The following is a 22,741-nucleotide window of genomic DNA, read 5'->3' on the forward strand; positions in this document are numbered from 1 at the left end:
CTTTGAGGATCTACACTGGTTTTATTATGTCTCCACTGTTTTTAGAGGGTCTTTACTTGTTGCACGGGGCTTTTACTGATCTTAAAGAGTGTTTGCTGGTCTTGAAGAGTCTTCAGTGGTTAAAGAGAGTGATCGTCAGTGGTTTAAGATGGTCTTCATTGGTTTAAGAGGCCATTCACCGGACTTAAAGGGTCATCAATGATCTTAGAAAGTCTTCCTTGGATTTAGGGGATCTCCGCTGGTCCTAATGTGTTTTTACATGCCCTTGAAGACTTTCACTTGCCGTTGGCCATTCTGTCACGCTGGAGGGTCTCCACCGGCCCTAAAGTGTCTTCACTTTCCCTCAAGGGTCTTCATCGATCGTTGAGGGGCTTCAAAGGCCTGAGAGAGTCTTGGCTGATTTAAGAGGCTCCTTGCTGGTCCTAAAGTGTCTTCACTGGTCCTTGATGACCTTCATTGGACTTTTAGAGTCTTATCTAATTATTGATGGTTTTCACTGGCTTGGAGGGTCTTGACTAGAACTGAATTGTCTTCACTGGTTAAGGTTACCAGAGTACCATTTAGTCACACAGGACCTTTGAACTGCAGTGAAGCTGTCTTTACATAGAGGAAAGCCAGCATCCCATGCCTTCTCTTATTTTCTGGAGTACACTCCAGGGCTACTATGCTAGCTCTACTTTGCACTTTAGAAATTGTTGAGAGTTGTATTATGTGTATAGTAATTATGTATGTAATAATCTTCTTTTCTTTATGTATTTAATCTTAATTGTATCTTTGCTTTCGGTGTGATTAAGATGTTGTTCAGCGCAGGGCTGCTCCTTGTGATGTGTTTTGCCTTTGACAATAACAAATAAAGAATGATATGATGCGTAGTGGGCGCTGAGTGATTTATTTTGTTGATGTCCACAGGCGTTTTTGAACCCAGAAGATGCCATGAGGCATGGCGGCCTGGAGTTTGTCCGTGAAGATCCAGAGGTGGAGCGCACCAGAAGGCAAGTACCGATAGGGATTGTGATACTTATCTTAGCAGAACTCTTCTGAAGTGTACTGGGGTGTGGTGTGAGTCTCTCACTGTGGTAGAGAGAGGTTTATTACACTGATGAAGGTATGGCAAGATAAAAAAGACCCTCTGAAGGGTGGGTATGGCTAAGCCTGGGTGGAGTTTGCAGAGATCCGCTACTCAGCCACGATACAAGGAGCTCCACAAACGGCAGAGTGCATTAGAAAAATGCTGTTTGCTGTAATTTTCAGCACCGGGTGTTTCTTCGCGCTGTGAAATTATCACGAATGGCACCATGCACAGCGCAAGCAGGTGCTGTTTCCTTTCTGCCGCTTGAGTAGATTTCTTACTCGAGTGGCAGCTTTCTCAACGCGAACTAACAGTTTCTCAACACGAGCGGTCGTATGCATATGTGGCCACTCGCATTGAGAAATCCAACGGCCCACGTTGAGAAATCTCACCGGGATGTTGATTTCCCTCGCTCACGCTCGCCAACGACGAGCGCAAATGAGGAAAAACCTTGTCGGGAGGTGGATTTTCCTTGCTCACGCTCGCCAACTTGATATTGACGTGCGCGAGCGAGGTAAAAAACTTCGCTCCGTTGAACGAAGTGTTTCGGAACTCCGCAAGCTCTACGTAACGCAGAGTGCGATAAACTCAACAAACTCCGCAAGCGGAACGGAATTCACCGCCCAGGCTTAGGTATGACTTTCTTTGCTTGATAATCCTTTCCAATGAGGGTGCATTTTGTGAGTCTGTTACTGTTGGGGTTGTATTTGTGGGCTGCTTTCTTACAGTGGGAAGGAGGGCCCTGTTTGTTTGACACTTCGTTGCAATATGGGTCCTCCTTGTTTGCACTGTGTTACACTTGGGGATGCTGTGTTACAGCTAACGGCAGGGTCCTTTTTGTTTGACTCTTTATTACAACATGGTTCTCTTCCAGGGGATCCTCCTCCTTAGTCGCATGCACTGAATTGTCCTGACCACGTGTGGGATCACTAAGCACTTTACAAAACATATATCTATATTTGTGCAAGTTCTTTTAAAAATCATACAGCATAAATACATTGACAATAATAGGCTTTGCAGTCCAAAAAGGGCTCGAAATGGCAACATTTTATTTTTGTTTAAGAAAAAAAAATCCAGTTGTTTTATAATAGTCAGTTTCTAAAGTGACTAGAAACATTGGACATACACCTCTTTTTAAATAAAGGAAAATAAAGGTACAGCAGGACAATGCTAGCAGGTAGGCATTAAAACTGCCTCTGTGACTTTCAGCATCCCATCACGCGCCAGACGTGACCGTTGGGTTTGGTTAATTTTTCTGGTTCTTGTCAACAGGATCTTGGAGCAATGAGCTTGGCCTTGTGGTCTTATTTTCTCTAGAAACATTTTTCAAACCTAGTCTAACCAACCTCACTCGACGTCCTTAAGGACTGGAGTTTTTTTGCAATACTTTCTGATTCAAAGATTCAAGATTCAAAAGATTTTTATTTGCTTTGGTACTCAACTGAGGACCACAAACTTAAGAAAAAATTTACAAAAGGAAGATCATTAGAAATTAATACAGTATTAAAAAAGACTTTAGAAATTTGTAAAAATTGTAGCAAACCCATTCACTGGGTGGTTGTTTACCTACTAATAACAGATTATTTACCGTAGTAATTTTACATTTCCGATATATCGGGTCAAGGTATCTTGCTCGTGCTATTACTATATTTGGATGGGGACAAACAAATAAAATATGCTCAATGTCCTGATCACCTCCTTGACAGAATTTACATATCGGGGAACCTGCTAGTGACCTTCTGGAGGTAAAGGTAGATACAGGTAAAATGCCTAAGCGCAACATTATTATGGCCCTTCTAGCTCCGTGCGTAAGGCAAAATCCCAAATATGGCCGCATTTGCTTATATTCCAATGTCTCGGTAAAGGGTTTGTATGTAGATAACTTACTACAATATGCAAGATCAAGGTCAAAACTCAGTCTTGGTGTGAAGCATTTCAAAAAGAGTTTCAATTGGGAATTTGACCAGGTAAGCAAAATGTCTTTGGTAAGATTAGCAATTTTAAATGCCGCAGACATATTCCTGAAAAAATTAAGTTTTAAAGCTTCTAATTCGAATGTCTCGGTCTTTAACAAGAATCGCAGTGTTCCTTCCTTTGCATGCAGTATATTATAAGCCCATCTGATGACATTGGCCATTGCTGTAGCATAGGTGCTTGTTAATGAAAATTTCAATCTGAGAGCTTGTACAGGTGTTGATCTTGGAACCTTTAATATTTTCTTCAAAATGTTTCCTTCGGTTATGTCCATATAGGACCATTGCTTTGTTGGTATGTGTTCAGTGGCATAAGATAAAACCGGGGGGATTTTTACTCTGTACACTTTTAGTAATGAAGAGAAGTGCCTATTTCCGGTGGCAGTGTACAATCTAGAGAGAGCCCCGGCATGTAATTCTGATTTTCTCTTTAGGTTGTTTATTTGTTTTGAGTTTTACAAGTTCTTTGTGAAAATCCTGCCGAGGTAAGTATATTCTTCTACTTCCTCTACTCTGATCCCATCAAGATTTCAACAGTATTTGACACTTTTTTTCCTACCTGAAAAAGCTACCACTTTGGTTTTTGATAAGTTTGGGATTAAAAAATGATCCTTAGAATAGACATTTGGAGAGTCCAGTAGTTTTTGAAGACCAAAAGGTGTAAGGTCCAGCATTACTATATCATCTGCATATAACAGAGCGTGAATGCTTTGCAAAGCAATCTTTGGCGGCAAACTAGAGCATTGTTGCAGATGGTATGGTAAATCACTCAGATATAATGAAAATAAAATTGGTGCGAGAAGGCACCCTTGTTTAAGGCCATTAGAAGTTTTAATCGGTTTAGTCAGTCCTTTTTCACTCCCCATTTGTACATGGGACCAAGTGTTAGTATGGAGCTCAATTACAATCTGCAGTAAATTTTCGGAAATCCCCAGTCTCCTCAATTTTTTCCATAATGTAGGTCTGTCTACGCGATCGAACGCTGTAGAATAGTCAATAAACGCCGCGTACACTGGTTGTGATTTCAGCCCGATGTATTTGTCTAAAATAGTCTGGAGAATGGATATGTTATCAGTGACTGAATGATTGGGACGAAAGCCAGCTTGGTACTTAGGTATTAGACCCTGCGAGAAGGACCAGTCTTTTAGTCTATCCAAGACCTCCGCAGCGAAGATTTTTCCAGTAGCGTCCATCAACGCTATTTGGCGGTAGTTGCCAGCGATATTTTGACTCCCCTTTTTATATATTGGAATTATAATACTCCCCTGCCACTACTTAGGTAGTCTCCCAGTGCAGAAGATATAATTAAAAAATGGTGATAGCATCTGACTCCATTCTTTAGGATATAACTGCAAAACCTTAATGGGTATTTGATCAGGACCTGACGCTGCAGTACTTCTTGCTTTTCTAATATGCATTTCTATAGAAAATGCAGTAGTTTTTACTATCGAATTTGATTTGTTTTCCGAAGTAATATCAGTATCATTTCTGTCTGATTCAATTACATTTTCTTTATATAGGTCAGTTAGATAAATTTCCCATTCTTGTGGTGGAACTGGTATAGCATGCAGTTTCTTTTTTGTTCCAGTCGTTTTGGCAATCAGAGACCAGTATTTTCTTTGATTATATTTTTTCGCCGCCTCTTGAATATCCACCCAATTTTTATCCTGCAACATTCTTTTTTGACTGTTCTTCTCTCTTCTTAATTGATTTTTTAATTTGTTTATTTCTTGCTGGATTACAGGTGAAAAATTCAGGTATTGCCCTCGAATGAGTTTATTGAGCTTCCTCCTGATTGTATTTTTGTTGGACATCTTGTGGTTTCTCTTTTTATCTTGTTTGATCCTACTTAGGAGTGCTCTTTTAAGGTTGGTAATAATACATTCAAAGTTTGTTATTTGATCTTCGAAGTATATACTAGTTAAAAGTTGATTTTGTGAGATCATTTCAGTAATGTGGTCTAAGGTCGCCGAATTCCAAAAGATCCGTCTCTGTTTGTTATTAATTTCAATATTGCTTTTATGGAACATAATTCGGTTCGACGAGGAGGACTTTACCGACCAACCAGTATTTAAGTTTAAAGGAGCATGGTCGCTATCATCTGAAAAGTTAATGCTCAAGTGTAAAACTGTATCCACTAGCTCCATACCACAAATTAAATAGTCAATTATTGATAGAGATCCATTCCCTCGTCTTTAAAAGACGCCGGTCTATCACCATCCACATTACCATTCAGGATTGTCCCATTTAAATTTGGCAAGCATGCTAGTAACAATTTTCCTCTTTTGTCAGAAGCTTTCCCTTTAGGGAATATTGGGATAGATAATTCCAGCGTTTCTTCTTCATATAGATTTGCCCATTTTCTGATCTCGGCATTAGAGATTTTTGCATTCAGGTCACCCATGATTAAATATGACATATTTGCTCGATCTTCAATTATCTGTGCAATTGCATCCATGGTTTCCACCAGGGTGACGTCCTGGTTGGTGCCTGGAGGAATATACACATTAAAAAGTAGAAAGGCCTTTTTTTGGTCAAGGTTATGAGTCTTCAGTGAGACCTTGATACATTGGAAGTTGTCGGATTTGGACTCGATAACTGCTTGGAACCATGAATGCTCCTCACTCAGTAGAATTGCCAATCCGCCCTTAGCATGGCCTCTGTTCGTTGCTATAGCCGGAATATTGTAAACATAATAGCCCGTCTGGTTAAAAGATTTTATTGCCCATGTTTCCTGTATAGCTAAAATATCAGGATAGTTATTAAGTGCTTCATTCATTTTATTGTTTGTTTTTCCGGCTATGTTCCATGAGGTGATCTTTAAACCATTGTTAAACAGTGAGTTGTTGTTGGTAATCTAATTTATTACTATTTATGGTCTCCGAGACCCAAGCCCAAGACTTTGATGTTTTTTTGACCTCATTTTCTTCTTGGTCTTGGTTCCACACTTTCCTTTCTCCTTTATTTACCTGAATTTTCAAAATTTCCTTCCTTGAACAAGTTAGTCCTGAATCAGCATAATTGGAGTTATTGGAATACCAGTTGTTAATTGGGATATTCAAGTTAGTTCCTAGGAGGCCAGTAAACTTGTTTTTGATTTTAATGTTCTCCGGTGGGGATCTTTCGATGACATCGTAGCCGCATTTATGTAATATTTCTTGTTCCTTTATGATAATCCCAGGAAGAACTGATGACCAAAAAATTACTTCCGCTATTTTACGATTTTCCTTTATGGGGAAGGTCACCAAATCTATTTCTTTGCTAGTTATAGTTTGTAAAGAATGTATTTGCTGTAGCAAATTAATTATCCTTCCTCGATTTAATGGTAGATTATCAATAGGAAAAAGTTCTTCAAACTGTAAACGATTAGTCACGGTTAGTTCCCCGCCTAGAGACAACTTCTTATTCTTCTCAGTTATTTCCTTGTTTGTTTGACCTGCTCTATCAGTTACTTTGGAAGGTATATATTCAATCGCTTTGTGGTTCAATACCTTTATTGGTTGTATCACTAGTTGCCTCTACCGAAGAATAATCGAGTATTATTTTATCGTTTTGACCCTCTTTGTTATTTTGAGGGGTGATTGCATTTTTGAATTTGAGCTTTCGGGATTTCTTTTTATTTATTCTTCTTAACGGCTTCCTATTTCTATTTTTTCCCTTTATTCCTTTATTAAGTTTTGTTTGGGGGATCTTGTCGTCTCCAACTTCATCAGGTGAAAGTTTAGTGGAGGTTCCTTGTTCTTCTTCATCGGTTCCTTTTTTTTGCAAATTTTGTTTTTTGGCAACCGAAAAAATAGAGAACTCTTTAGCTGTGGATAAAGGCTCTTCTCTAAAAAGATTCTTCAAGGAATATATTTTAACATCCTTGGGCTTTTTCCGTATCTTTTTGTTGGATTGATCTAGTGTTTTTAGATCGGTTGTTTGGGTACTGATATCACATTTGATTTTAGATTCAGGACTTATGATATTATTAGAAGAAGTATTGTAGTTATCCTGCTTCGCATCAATTATCTGTTTGTTGTTTGTTGCATCAGAAAGATCTTTTTTCCTCTTTTCTTCTACCAAAAATTTTAATATACCAATTTGAACATCCAAAGTTTGATCGGAATTTTCCAAAATATTACCTAAAAAGGATAGAACCAATTCCAGTATTTCCTGTAAGGTGTAAAGAGCCTTTGAAATAGGTGTCACGGTATTTGATGAATTAATGTCGTTAGGGAGAAATGGGTCCAATGATATATCCAGGTCTGTTTTATGTTCTAAAGATTGATCCTGGGACCTGGTAAATAAATTGTCAGGATTTAACTGAAGATTTGAGATATTTTCCATCAGCTTTATGTCATTTTGAAAAGGATCCTCAGAACCAGAGAGGCTACCTAGTCGTTTTATGGGTGTTAAAGATGTTAGATGTGAGGACTCGTGAATCGGGATTTGTGATTCCTGTGTTGAAAATAAAATCTTCTGGTTGAATTCGAAGCCCGAAACACTTGAGATTTGAGTGGTTTGTAAGTCTAGGAGGGGCAGCTCTGTTGCCTCATTTGATGTTGTTATTTCAGTTTTTAAAGGAATTTCTTGGACGTGTGAAGGAGTTTTCTTTTTTGGTGATAAAGCTAAAAAGTAGTTACTGATTGCAGGTGTTCCAGTTATCTGACCTTGTTTTATTGCCTTGTCAGAAGATTTTCTGACTGCTTCCTCGGTGCCCATTCTCTTCATAAATATAGTGCGAGATCTGAGTTTTTTGAAAGCCATAAAATTTTCCTTAGTCAAATTTGTGAAGATTTTAAATGATATTTATCGCTCTATGGTTGTTTAAATATTTTGACAGCTTTGAGAGTCGACTATCATGTAGACGGAAGTTACACTTACCGCGCTGATGTCGGTTGTTGCTCGATCCAAGGACCCTATGGTAACATAATCATATTGGTTGAGGTAGAAATTAAAATGAAAATAAGGTGGCCCGTCCTTATACGTCCCCGGACGGCCACAGACGGCCCGCCCTTTGCCCGGGCTTCGCCCCGAGCTCCGACCTGCGCGCGTCCCGCGATGCGCGTAACAGGGTATGATTAAATGGAGTATCGTAAGGGGCGTGGCACTGGGAGGGGGCGTGGCTCACGCGGGAAGAGGACCAGCTGGAGGGTGTTGTATGCTGGTCCTCGCAGTCCCGGGGCCGGCGCCTCTCTCTCCTCTGCGGCCACAAGGTGTCTCTGCCAAATCCAGCAGCGAGGTTTCAGAGTGAGTGCTTCTCCAGTCACAAAAGGCAAACAAAGCAGGCTGCAACAGCGTCAGTAGCACGAGCGGCTCCCGCGAAGCGGGGGCCGCGAGAAGTTAAAGGACTTGGCTGGGGGCGTGGCACTGGGAGGGGGCGCGGCTCACGCGGGAAGAGGACCAGCTGAAGGTGTTGTATGTTGGTCCTCGCAGTCCCGGGGCCGGCGCCTCTCTCTCCTCTGCGGCCACAAGGTGTCTCTGCCAAATCCAGCAGCGAGGTTTCAGAGTGAGTGCTTCTCCAGTCACAAAAGGCAAACAAAGCAGGCTGCAACAGCGTCAGTAGCACGAGCGGCAATACTTTCTGACAGAAATGTACTATATTTCTCAGTCAGAATGACATCACTGTTTGTGAAGTGCCCTGTCTGTGACGAGAAAGAAATCCATTCAGACCCTGATGAACTCTTTATCTTACGTCTTCCTGAAGATGACCGCCAAGAAAACTGCAGACCTGGCAAAACGAAGGATAGGCCGAGGATCAGACTGCGTGGTCTGCAAGAAAGGCATCAAGAACCAGCCTTAAAATGTCAAGAGGGGTGACGAACAAATTATCCATCTACCTCTACACCTTCATCTTACACTAGTGACTGCCCAAGAGGTATATCTAAAGTGTCCAAGAAAGGGCATAAAAACGGCATTCCCGCTTGACGTCGAGAACAGGTACTGTAGCCACATGCTCACCGTCGAGACACTGTACCCAGACTTTGAAAGGTACTACCTGGCGGCACAGCTGCAGTGGCCTATGGGATGGGTATATTTTGGCTGTGTGGGGTGGTGGACAGTCAAGGTCTACACCGACCACTGCGGTTATTGATGCGAATACTATTAGACCCGAAACTGACCAGAACAGAAGACCATGGACTGCGGAAAGTGGTCAGAGACTCTTGGGTTGGATGCCTGTAGAAAAGGTGTACAGAGGCCCCTACTCACCCAATATCCCATGACAGTACCTGACTCTACTCCTTCATAAGGGCAATTGGAGGTGACTACTTGAGAGGACAGGGCAACTGTTCGGGACTCTGGGTCATCTATTCTGGACCAATGAAGTCCTGCCCTTTGAGGATTTAAGGGTGGAGTTCCACCTCCCGGCTGGGCAGTTTCTGCTGCATGGTTCCCTGGTAGAAGCTCTTAAAGAGGACTGGAGGGGGAAGGGGCAGGTGGCGGTGAACCCATGACACACCAGTTATGCCACTTTATATGTTCCACCCTGGGTACGTACAAGGCTGCCTCAGGACTTTATGGAGCACTGAGAGCACATATGAATACTTGCGTAAACGCCCTCAAAGATGAATTGCGTAGGATGTGGGGGGGGGGTCCCCATTACAGAGGTAGGTTGGGTAAAAGCGCTGGATGAGGTTCCAAGAGTCTCTAGGAATGCACAACTTAAATAAATTAATTCCTACTTCATCCACAGGGCATATATTATACCCAGTAGGATTAACAGATGCTCAGCACACTTGCTTCAGGTGTGCTACCACAGGGGCAGAGATGTCCCACAGGCTCACATCTTTCTGACTACTGGGCAGAAGTCCTTCATTTTGATAATGACGTCACAGATCAAAATATAGAGCTGTCCCCTGCAATGTGTCAGTTGGGCCTCAATTCACGCCTGCTAATGAGGTCACAATGAGGTTTATCGGTCCAGCTCTTATCCTGGACAGACAACAAATAATACAGGGATGGAAAGCAGCAGGGGACCCACAGGTAGAGAAGTGGAGCAAGGACTCATCAGGCGGGTGGTGTCCACAGGTGCCACAAAGGGCAGAGGTTCCCTGGACTGTGCATGGGCACAGGAGGGATTGAGGGAACCAATGAAAGAGGAGGGTGCAGCATCTCGGAGCAGCTCTCCTCCTCGGTGCACGCCTGGGCCCTTGCACTGCACAGTATCCTCTCCACCAAGGAGTGAACAAGCACCGGGGGATACCACTGTGAGGGACTCCATAGACCCCTGGTCGCACTTGTGCCCCCATTATGCATTTCAACACTGATACGTGCTATATACAGCTGCTTGTATTGACACTAGGTGCTTCATGGGTGTGGGGAATGGGGCGGGTCCCTCACCCTTTCTGTTTTTAACAATAAATGCTGATATTATGGGCACGTCAGATTTGCTAACAAATATGTGACCCAGTTCTCACAGTATCTTCGCATGGGACTCCTCTACTTGGTTCCAACAATATGTACTGCCTAGTGATCTTGTCATCTAATAGCAATAGCCACAACATACATTTGTCACTATGCTGATAGGTCTCATGACTTTTGCTCCTATGCAAATTTAAATATTATGTGTTCAAAAGCCAGAACCTGTCATTGGGATTCATTCCAGGAATGTAGGCAGATGCCCCCTCTCACAGGGAGATGGGGCCGAGATAACTATCAGTAAATGTGAGTAAAAAACCAAACTTGAAACATAAATGTATGGAAGGAGTGAAGAGATGAATACAGTGTTAAACCTCAGCGAATGATACTTCCCGCTGGCTACTTCCATTCGATGCCCCCCTTAGGTGTCCTAGTCTCAAAATGAGGAAAGGGGCTGATACGGACCAGAAGCGATGTCCCAACGCAGTATGATCCCATGGTCACTGTCGCTGAGGCGGCTTAGGGTATCTTCATCCGCTGCGGTGCTCTCCTTGGAAGGGGATGGGCATGTGGGCGACAGAAACTGAGAGCCATTTTGGGATTGGTGAAGAAGTGGGTCTTACCATTCATGGTGCCATGAAGCCTGGTGGGATACACCAGTGCCTGTTGGACTCCAGCCTTCATGAGCACTTATTTAGCTGAGAGAAACTACAGCTGCTGGAAAGCAACGGTGAGCTCTGGGTATAAAGAGAGTCGATTGCCATAGTAATGTATCTCTCTTTTCTCCCTTGCTAATCGCAGTGTGGTCTCTCGATCTTTGTAGTATAGCAGGCGTGCTGTGCGAGTGCTACCAGAGGGGGGTGCGGGTCCATGGCAGCGATGCCTTCGCTCTACAGAGAACATGAACGTCAGAGCCTCTCCGAACAGGGAGCGAAACATTGTTTCAACTTCACCTTCCATCTTGTCCATGGCTGGGGATTCTGGGAGGCCGACAATGCACACATTATTGCACACTGATCGTTCTTCTAGATTCTTATTTTTGGCCTATATGACATTTAATACCATTTCCATACGCAGCAGCGGTTCATTACAGGATGTGGCACAGAAACTTGGCTCTTATGCTGGTCAGTCAGGAGTTTATCAATCAGTTGGTTCAATGGATCGAGCCTGTTGGTTGCATAGTCTGCTTTTGAATCAGTTGTGCTAGGCTACGCTTCATAATTTCAAAAGGGGGTGGTGATGGACAGAGTATCTGAGCTAATCAGAACACTCCTACCCAGTCAACAGATCAGGGCTTGATCCATCACCGTTTTTTAGCTCACTGCACCATCCCAGTTCAGAACCTGGCTATATGCAAATTAGTCTGTCCCTGGCCCAGTGCATCATGGGAACAGGGCAGACCAAACTACCAAGCCAATTCTTCACTGGAAAGGAAACAAGCTTCCGGGGACCAGTTTCTGGCATTACAGCCGTCTTCGGCCCGGCTTGCTTGAATCCTGATGGTGCAGTGAGCAAGGGACTCACGTCTGAGCATACCCTTCCACACTTGTGGTGGCCAAAATAATTTCAAAAGGGGGTGGTGATGGACAGAGTATCTGAGTTAATCAGAACACTCCTACCCAGTCAACAGATCAGGGCTTGATCCATCACCGTTTTTTAGCTCACTGCACCATCCCAGTTCAGAACCTGGCTATATGCAAATTAGTCTGTCCCTGGCCCAGTGCATCATGGGAACAGGGCAGACCAAACTACCAAGCCAATTCTTCACTGGAAAGGAAACAAGCTTCCGGGGACCAGTTTCTGGCATTACAGCCGTCTTCGGCCCGGCTTGCTTGAATCCTGATGGTGCAGTGAGCAAGGGACTCACGTCTGAGCATACCCTTCCACACTTGTGGTGGCCAAAATAATTTCAAAAGGGGGTGGTGATGGACAGAGTATCTGAGTTAATCAGAACACTCCTACCCAGTCAACAGATCAGGGCTTGATCCATCACCGTTTTTTAGCTCACTGCACCATCCCAGTTCAGAACCTGGCTATATGCAAATGAGTCCGTCCCTGGCCCAGTGCATCATGGGAACAGGGCAGACCAAACTACCAAGCCAATTCTTCACTGGAAAGGAAACAAGCTTCCGGGGACCAGTTTCTGGCATTACAGCCGTCTTCGGCCCGGCTTGCTTGAATCCTGATGGTGCAGTGAGCAAGGGACTCACGTCTGAGCATACCCTTCCACACTTGTGGTGGCCAAAATAATTTCAAAAGGGGGTGGTGATGGACAGAGTATCTGAGTTAATCAGAACACTCCTACCCAGTCAACAGATCAGGGCTTGATCCATCACCGTTTTTTAGCTCACTGCACCATCCCAGTTCAGAACCTGGCTATATGCAAATTAGTCTGTCCCTGGCCCAGTGCATCATGGGAACAGGGCAGACCAAACTACCAAGCCAATTCTTCACTGGAAAGGAAACAAGCTTCCGGGGACCAGTTTCTGGCATTACAGCCGTCTTCGGCCCGGCTTGCTTGAATCCTGATGGTGCAGTGAGCAAGGGACTCACGTCTGAGCATACCCTTCCACACTTGTGGTGGCCAAAATAATTTCAAAAGGGGGTGGTGATGGACAGAGTATCTGAGTTAATCAGAACACTCCTACCCAGTCAACAGATCAGGGCTTGATCCATCACCGTTTTTTAGCTCACTGCACCATCCCAGTTCAGAACCTGGCTATATGCAAATTAGTCTGTCCCTGGCCCAGTGCATCATGGGAACAGGGCAGACCAAACTACCAAGCCAATTCTTCACTGGAAAGGAAACAAGCTTCCGGGGACCAGTTTCTGGCATTACAGCCGTCTTCGGCCCGGCTTGCTTGAATCCTGATGGTGCAGTGAGCAAGGGACTCACGTCTGAGCATACCCTTCCACACTTGTGGTGGCCAAAATAATTTCAAAAGGGGGTGGTGATGGACAGAGTATCTGAGTTAATCAGAACACTCCTACCCAGTCAACAGATCAGGGCTTGATCCATCACCGTTTTTTAGCTCACTGCACCATCCCAGTTCAGAACCTGGCTATATGCAAATTAGTCTGTCCCTGGCCCAGTGCATCATGGGAACAGGGCAGACCAAACTACCAAGCCAATTCTTCACTGGAAAGGAAACAAGCTTCCGGGGACCAGTTTCTGGCATTACTTTGACTGGGGGAGTGTGTGACATTGATCCACATTCAGTCCATCACTTGTTGTTTTTTGCAATTGCCGCCCTAAGTGCGCTGGGGATGCCCAGACGTGGGTCCCAGGCACTCCACACCACTTGGAGTCAAGCTAGCCGGGCTGAAGAGAGGTGTTACCTCGAAACCGGTCCGGTCCTCGGATGCTTGATTCTGGTCTGGGAAAGATATGGCTGTTGTAGTTCGGACTGGACTGTTCCCATGGGGCAACAGGGTCAGAGCTGATTTGCATAAAGCCATTATCTGACCCAGGGTGGTGTGGAGTGCAAAAAAACGATGGATTTGGGCCCAGATCTTTTGACTGGGGGAGTGTGTGACATTGATCCACATTCAGTCCATCACTTGTTGTTTTTTGCAGGCTACGCTTCATGTCAGTGAGCGGACGTCTAATATCTTCTGAAGAGGGATCTCCAGTTGCCACAGTTGGCAAGGCGCTCTGGTTCCGGGCACCGCTCGCGGTTCTTGTAGGCCTCTTGCTTTCAGAAAGTAACTTGGACTGCTTTTGGTCTTGCATACCCATTTCAATGTACTGTGAGGAGAATCCCGCTATTCCAAGCACTACAGCAACACCAAAGTACAGGGCCAGGACTGGGGTATGGCCCCTCAAGGCAGCAGTATCATAAGGATTTGATCTAAAAGTCATGTGGTCCCGCCACACAAAGACTATGAGATGCCGAAGGCAGAGGGGCTTGAGCAGCTCAGTAGCGCAGCTCTTCTCAAGGCACACAATGTATATAATACTCAAGGCACTAAGGCGGTGAGGCCATATGGCAATAAATCACATTTGCTGCCTGTAAGCGCACCCTGGGTCTGCCGTCTTACCCCTCCATGCCCAAAGCCATATATTGATAGGCCTCTGAAGCATGGAAACGATGTGGGCCCCAGAGTTGTAAGTTGCAGCCAGAGTTATGAAGTGCTATAGTAACATCCTGATGTGAGGGCACCCACAGGGAGAGGAAGGGTTACCGTTCACCTCCTGAGGAATGACCCCGAGCAATACACTCCAACTGCGTCACCCACACTGCGGGTCAGTTCTCCCACCACCATGGGTAGTATTGCTGGACCCCAAAGGATGCTCGTATCGGCTTGCTGTGCACTAACCAGTGGGCCTCAGCTGAGGTGCATGAGGGGTTGAGCAAGGGCGCCACCGTGCCTCTGTCGTTTCAACTACATGTCACGAGCTATGCCAATCAGGCCGGGAGCACCATCACTGCTTCCACATCCATTCCTCTCCACCAGTCCGCCCGCATCTTCACACAAAGATCACATTCCAGGTTTTCACATCTCGGTAGCCCAGGACCATAATAGTTCGGCCACAGCTTGGTCGGGATGGGGCAACAGGTTGGACAGTGCCTCTCACTCCACCTCCGCAGTGCCTCTGTGGCACAGCATGCCCGGCCGACAGCCTTAGCTCCCAGGCCCCCACCAATTCATGTAACAGTAGGCCGCTTCTGCAGGCGCTGCTCTGCATTTGATGAAATAGTGTTGGCCCGGGGTCAAGAGCAGCACGTCTTCACAATGAATCCTCCTCAGAGTCTTAAATGCAGTATTAGGTGCTCATTCACAGGGTTTTTGACGGATTACATAGTCGGCCGGCTGAGCGTCACTGAACGGCGGCCATCTTAAGGACAGGCTCTCTGGCGCCGCTCCATACACAGAACAATATTGGAAAAGCAATATATGACCAAAAAAGAAGGCAAAAGGAGCCCGAAACAAGGGTGCGTTCCGGCCCCAGTGCTTTTCAATCTGTTGATATCGGGCCCAAGTGCATTCCTTGAGGCAGCTGAACCTCAGCCACCAAGGCTCGGACATCCTCAGGTGACGTCATCACAGTACGCTGATGATGTCATTCTGATGAGGTTGCCAAGCATTGGGCTTCAGAGGCTTTTAAAGAGACTCCAAGCTTATTGGGCAAAAAATTAAATGGTGGTGAAGCTCACAAAAACCCAAACCTGGTGTTTGGAAGGAAGGTCAGGAAGAAAGGAAGCTGGCTCCCGAGCGGTCTGCCAGTCTCTCGAGGTACTTGGTATAAATACCTCCCTCCATGCCTGGCTGCAGGAAGGCCTCTCTTTTCGTTTGCATCTACATTCATTAAACCCAACGACCGCCTCATTGTTTGCAGCATTTCATTGCTTACTCCACAAATTGCAAACCCCAACCCTGGCGCCTCTTCTCGCAGTGATAAAAGCCAAACTTATTCCGACAATCGGCTTCTGCACAAGGGTTTTTCTGGGGAAGTTTGCAGCCTTTTTAAATTCTGCTCAAAGAAAGGCGTTCCGCATTCTTTCCCGCCTCTTCTGACCCAATTGTGGCTGGAATGTGTTCTGCTAAACCAAGTGTTCGTACAGCACGGCTTAGTACTTAAATATACGTCACTACTATCAGTCCACACTGGGTGCTGTGGCCAAGTAAGAAATCCAACCCGCATTACCAAAAACAAATAGTAGGTCGCAGTCTCTGATCTGGCCACTAGCGTCCTGGAGGCAAAAGAACAACAAGAATTAAGACTCCCACGCGCCCTCTTTAGAATATCTCTAAACAAGCACATGGAGAAGATGTATTAGAGTAGGATAAGAGAGACTTTAGCAAAAGAAGCCGCGCGTGGACAGCCGTCGACTCTTATCAACAACTCCGCCTCAATCTACTTATCGGATTGACTTAAAGTCTTTCATAGAAGCGACCTGCTTCAGGCGCGGTCCGACCCGGGTCAAGCCATCACCTGCTGTCGTTGTGGTGAAGGAACCTTTGTGTGACAAAGGCAGACTCTGTGTCGACACACGGAAGGAAGCCTGACTCATCGCATCAACGGCCCCGAGCCGTTGACTGAACATAAAGCTCTCAGGGGCGATGTATGTAATCAGAAGGGCATCAGGACCTGCCCCCGCGCCCCACTCCTGAGTTTAAAGGCGGATGCCCCCGAGGGATTGCCCCTTCATAACATGTATCATAATAGCTGAGAGGCTGACGTCAGATAAAGGTGCAGACGCCGCAGTGTGAAGGAAGCACGAGGATTGTTCCACACTCCTGCTGTGCAGTGTTTCCAAGGTCCTCCGTTGCACTCTTTCAGCGCTTTGCACAGGCACTTTAGCACTTTACTCTCTAGACAAAATGGAAGTGACATTTCAGAGCATGACGCGGAACAGCGAGGTCAAAGGGAACATCTTAATATCCTGATTGGACGATTCTTATCAATATCTTTCGACTTTGACTGCAAATTTTGCACCAACTGGAAAGTGGACAGGTCGCTTATCAAGATACAATGTTGAGTGCATATAGTTTAGTTTGAGGGGGGCCAGCAATGTGTTTTTTCCTTAGCTTGATGTCCCCTCTACCTCTTTTAGCAAATAAAAAAAACGTCTTTTGTCAAACCCGCACTCTACGTTTGCACTGCAAGAGGCAATGGAAGATAATTGGTAATATTGTGGAATAAGAGAATATGGGGTGACATTGCTGTCCAGAGTGAGTCGCGCCCTTTCCTTGTTTCTCTTTTATGTGACCTTTGCACTTTTAACACACCTGGCGCCGTCACATTTGCATTACTTATCCGGTTTCATGGACCTGTTTTTGTTAGATAAATCTAAAATCTAAAATATTAATTGCATTTATCATAGTAGGGGGGCTGCTGTTGGGCAAAATATGTGGCATGGTGTACAGAAGGACACATTCATCCCCTTTCTGCCCTCCATTCGCAGGTTCTCCTGTACGTACTTTCCCTTGCCCAGCAGGGCTCCGCTCTGGGCACTGTTAAGGGGTATCTTTCTGCAATTGCTGCTTCTCTTCGGTTGCCTGACCAACCTTATCTTTTCCAATCCTTAATTGTACATAGGTTTTTGAAAGGTTGGCAACATATGTTTCGTCCCCTTCCTTTCATTATACCTTGGTTGGACCTTAATTTGAGCCCATGCATAACTGTCCTCTCAGGCTCCTTACCATCAAGATGGCCTTCCTGCCGGCAGTACCATCTGCCCAGAAGGTCAGTAGCTTCAAACCCCGTCATTCAAACCTCCTTATCTGAACATCTGCCCAGACAAACTGATGCTTCGTACAAGAGCTTCCTTTCTTCCGAAAGTGGTCACTCCATTTCACGTAGGCCAAACCCTCACTCTGACTACATTTTACGCTCCACCTCATCCCTCCAACGAAGGAAAAGCATTGTAGTTCTACCTTGACCACAAGAAAGAATTCCTGGTGGACGGACAACTCCTCTTGGGGTATGTCGGAGCAAAGAAAGGATGGGCAGTACAGAAGAGAACCATCTCCTGATGGACTGTTCTCTGTATCAAAATCTGCTGCGCTTGGCTAAGAAGCAAGGGTTTGCGTGCTCATTCCACCAGAGCTAAAGCTGTGTTAGCTCACAGAGTTCCAGTCCTGGACATCGGCCAGGCAGCGACATGGGCGTCCCTGCACACGTTCACCAAACTCTACTGCCAGTCAGGTCTGTAGGGATGGGGACTTTGCCTGTTTGGCCTTGTACGACTTCCTCCTGTGAAATTGAACTTCAGAACCTTCTCAAGGGAGGTATTGCTTGGATATATATTCTAAGGTAAAGGAATCAGTGGCTAGCAGTCTATATTAGATAAACACGTGACTTACCTTCGGTAACGCCTTATCTGGTATAGACTCTATATAGCAGCAGATTCCTTACGACACACCCATCCTCCTCGCTCTGCGAACGGATTTCTAGTCTAGGGACAGGGCTTTCCCCTTTGAGGGCCATAGATTTCCACACCTGTGGTCAGTGTACTTCGTGGCTCTGTCCGTCTGGCTTGGAATGGCACGTAAAGTAACTGTCAGCATGCCTCTGTGGTGCTTATTTAGACACTGTGAATGTTATATGTGTAAATCCCTCGAGGGTTTCCCAAAGAAACTAACTGTTGAAATAAAGAAAAATGAGTAGGAAATTGAGCCTTTTGTGACAACATTTTCATCTGTAACTTTCTGGACTCATGTAAGGATTCCACCCATGACCACGCAGGTTCCATGCGTGCTGAGCCACAGCCGATAAGACACAGCTCGCTGATGAGATGCAAAGAGGCTGAAATCTGGGAGGAGTTTTTGAGCCCTACATCTCACTATTGTGCCGTGGTATTAACTCATGCAAAAACAACAATTGATGGACGGAATGTTGCAAAATGGCAGAACATTCACCCCCAGTCACAGATCTGGGTTAAATCTATCGTTATTTTGCTCACCAGACCACCCCAGTTCAGACATGGCCAAATACAAATCAGTCTTGACCCTGTGCCTCATGGGAACAGTCCAGCCCCAACTGCCAGGCCAGGTCCTCCCTGGACTGGAAACAAGCATCCAAGGACCGGTTTCGGGCTTTCAGCCCTCATCAGCCCGGCTTGCTTGACTCCAGTGGCCCCTGGAGAGCACGGGACTCACGTCTGAGCATACCCAGCCCACTCGGGGTGACAAATGGTGGTAGTGTCTCAAGCGTTTATCAAACCCACAAGGGTGTATTAGGTTTCTTGGAAACATTTAGCGATTGCGTGGTCTGAAGCCGGGCCCCATTTGTTTATGTTCCCACCCAAGCCTGAACACGCGGCTGAGGATAGGAAACAGGAAGTGACCAGAGCGCACATGCGCTGTTGCTCCTTAGCTGGGAGGCCGATGGGAGCCAGCTGTCGGCAGGAGCACTGCATAACTTGGCTGCGTTCCTTGGAAGCAAGGGTAGGATTGATGAGAAAAGTTAAAGTAAATATACATATTCATCAAACATAGGCCTTGCATCGAGAGAGCAGGCGACAGCAGAGATTATTTTTTCAAATTGCTCACACAGTGAAAACTGGTAGGTCTAGAGAACGCCAGGTCCGTTCACTCTGAATTAATATTTTGCGTACACACGACTGTGGGCGTCCTTCGATTCCTTTCACTGGATTTGCAATTTCAAGAAAGATTGTCTCATTCACGCTTCCAATATAGGGCCTGTTGGAAAGTAGGGACTTTATGGCCTAGATACCCCCACTTTTTATAGACAACAGGATGTGGGAGCACACCGCTGACACGTATTTCTGGTTTATTAACCGTCATCAGTAGAGAATACAGTCCTGTATTTTGGGGTTTGCTGAGTAGGCTGCCAAACATTATATCAGGTCCGGTACCTCTCACTGGTGCGCAGGTGCTTAATCCACGAGCTCGTCAGCTCAGTGACTCACGGGAGTACTTTAAATAGACAACAGGATGTGGGAGCACACCGCTGACCTCTTAGGCAAGGTTCGCCCCTGGCATTCTGGGAAATGCAGTCTCTTGTAGCTCGCTCCGATATTTTTGAGTATTTCGCAAAGGTTGGCGCAGATGGTGCTGATCTCTAGACACGTGTTTCTGGTTTATTAACCGTCATCAGTAGAGAATACAGTCTTGTATTTTGGGGTTTGCTGAGCAGGCTGACAAACATTATATCAGGTCCGGTACCTGTCACTGGCGCCCACTTTTTGCCTGCTGTCAGTGTGTTTTGACTGTACTTCGCTTGCATCCTGCTAGCCAGGTCCCCAGTGTGAGTGCTCTCTCCTCTAAATTCAACGGTAAGTACTTTGTACACCACACAATTGGCATACTGGAGTACCACCGTAAGTCCCTAGTATATGGTTCTGAGGTACCCAATGCATTGGTGCGCCAGGGGTCTCCCATGAGCTGCAGCCATATTGCTCCACCCATGGGAGCCCGTGTAAACTGTGTCTGCAGAGCTGCTTTCGCAGTCTGCGTGAATGGGTGCTTGCACCTTTCACTTTGGATATATGGGTTCCCTTACATCCCGGTCACTGCACTTTAAACCTATAAGTCACCCCTAAGGTAGGCCCTCAGTCCAAGGGCAAGGTGCATAGTTCTAAGTGCCAGGGTGCCCCTGCATGAGCAGAGGTGCCCCAACAAACCCAGACTCCATTTTCTGGGCTTTGTAAGTGAGGGGCAGCCATTATAAGGTATGTAGTGGACACTCAATCAATCAATGGATTTGTAGAGCGCGAATACTCACCCAGAACGGGTCTAAAGGCGCTGAGAGAGAGGAGGGTCGGGGGTGTCCGCAGATCCAGCTGGATTACTGAGTTCCGTCAAAGACCCAGATCTTGAGGGCCTTTAGGAACTTAGGGAGCGATGCAGTCTGTCGGAGGTGGAGAGGGAGGGAGTTCCAAGCCTTGGCCGCGAGGGGGAAGAAGGAGCGCCCTCCTCTACTGCTTTTCTTGATTCGAGGTACAGTTGCGAGGGAGCATTGGGGAGCCTGGAACGTGAGGCGGTGGTTCTGGTTGGTGGGTCTGGTGTTGTGGAGGGCCTTGTATGCATGGGTGAGAAGCTTGAAGGTGATTCTCTTCTCCATGGGGAACCAATGTAGGGCCGTTGGTGTCGGCGGATGTGGAAGTGGCGTGGTAGGTTGAGCACAAGTCTGGTGGCGGCGTTCTAGACGTTCTGGAGTTTGTGGGTGAGGTTCTTGTTGATCCCGGTGTAAAGTGTTTATGTTTATGTTTGCGCAATTTGTATAGCGCGACAAATACCCTAGGGTGTCTCGGCGCTTTTGATCTTTGAGGGACAGGACCAGCGGATGGGATCATTGATCGAATAACCAGGTCTTCAAGGCTCTTCGGAAGGAGATAAGCGTGGGACTGATTTTGATCGACAGGGGTAGGGAGTTCCAAAGTTTGGGGGTCACCACCAGAAAACGTCTGTCTCCCCAAGTTGAAGTTCTGGTGCGGGGAACGGGTAGCAGGAAAGTAGAGGCTGATCGTAGCAGTCTTTTTGGGGCATAGATCTGAAATGCATTCCTCAAGAAACGAGGCCCAGTCTCATGTATGGCTTTATAGGCGATACAGAGTGCCTTGAATTTGATCCTGTTCCTGACTCGTAACCAATGGAGATGGCGTATTGCCAAAGAAGTAGAGTGATGTTTGGGTATGCCGAGCAGAACTCTGGCTGCCGCGTTTTGAATGGACTGCAGCTTGTTTAGGACTTGTTCTTGCGTATTAATAAATAGCGCATTACTGTAGTCCATTTTTGAAAAAACCAAGGTGGTGATCAAAGTTTTTCCAGCTGAAGCTGGCAGGTATGGGAGTAGTTTTTTTATTTTCTTCAGTATGAAAAAAGAGGAAGAGACTACTGAATTGACATGATGTTTAAATGACAACCTATCGTCGAAAATGACTCCCAGGTTTCTGACCTTGGTCACCGGGATCGGTGGAGGCCCCATTTGCTTGGGCCACCAGATGGGGGACCAATCCGGTGAAAGGGTGCCAAAGGTCATAACCTCGGTTTTGGCCGAGTTAAGTTCCAAGCAGTTCCTCCACATCCAGGAGCAGATGGCTAGCATCCCCTCCTGGAATCTCGAGGCAACTGCCGGTCCGTCCCTGTGTACCGCCAACACCAGCTGTGTGTCATCGGCGTAGGTGGTTAAGGATAGTCCGTGCGCTTTTATAACGCTCGCGAAGTCCGCTATATATATGTTAAATAATGTAGGGCTTAACGATGAGCCTTGGGGTACCCCACAGGGTAGGGTGAAACTCCCCCAACCTCACCGCCTGCGTACGGTTGGCCAAAAAAGAGGTGAGCAAGCCCTTGGCCAAATGGTTGACCCCCAAGGCTGCGACACGGCTGATCAAGATGTTGTGATCAACTGTGTCGAAGGCGGCGGATAGATCTAAAAGTATAAGGACCGCCGCCCCACCATGGTCTAAGATGTTCCTAATTTCATCAGAGGCCTTTATCAGGGTGGTTTCTGTTCCGTGGCCCTTCCTGAAACCAAACTGCGTGTCATCAGGAAGCTGATGCGTGTCAATAAATTCTGACAGCTGTTGGTTCATCACAGATTCAAAGATTTTAGCGGGGAACGGGAGACAGGCAATCGGTCTGTAATTGACAGACTCACTAGGGCCAAGGGACGATTTTTTAAGCAAAGTTTTGATAATTGCCTTCTTCCATATTTCTGGGTAGGCTCCAGTTTGGAAAATGGAATTGCAAATATCTGTCAAAGGGGGGGTGATAACTTCCACAATAGAGTTAGATATGGAGGGTGGGCAAGGGTCTAGGAGGGATCCTGACTTTATGGATGTAATGAGTTTACTAATTTGTTGAGATGTGACCGGGTGAAAAGCAGAGAAAGTAGGTCTGGGGACAGGGGGCTGAAGGTAAGACCGAGCAATTTCCAGAGAGT

At 46.0% G+C, this 22,741-nt stretch overlaps 1 protein-coding gene across 1 annotated transcript in view; it reads left to right on the forward strand.

Annotated features, from left to right (window-relative positions):
* PTGES (prostaglandin E synthase) overlaps positions 1 to 22,741 on the forward strand; it is a 269,471-nt gene that overhangs the window by 223,414 nt on the left and 23,316 nt on the right. Inside the window, exon 2 of the mRNA XM_078646245.1 lies at positions 910 to 992. Coding sequence (XP_078502371.1) covers positions 910 to 992 — 83 coding nt within the window. The remainder of the gene's footprint in view (positions 1 to 909; positions 993 to 22,741) is intronic.

The sequence above is a fragment of the Lissotriton helveticus genome, chromosome 5_1 (genome assembly GCF_964261635.1).
Source record: "Lissotriton helveticus chromosome 5_1, aLisHel1.1, whole genome shotgun sequence".
NCBI lineage: Eukaryota > Metazoa > Chordata > Amphibia > Caudata > Salamandridae > Lissotriton > Lissotriton helveticus.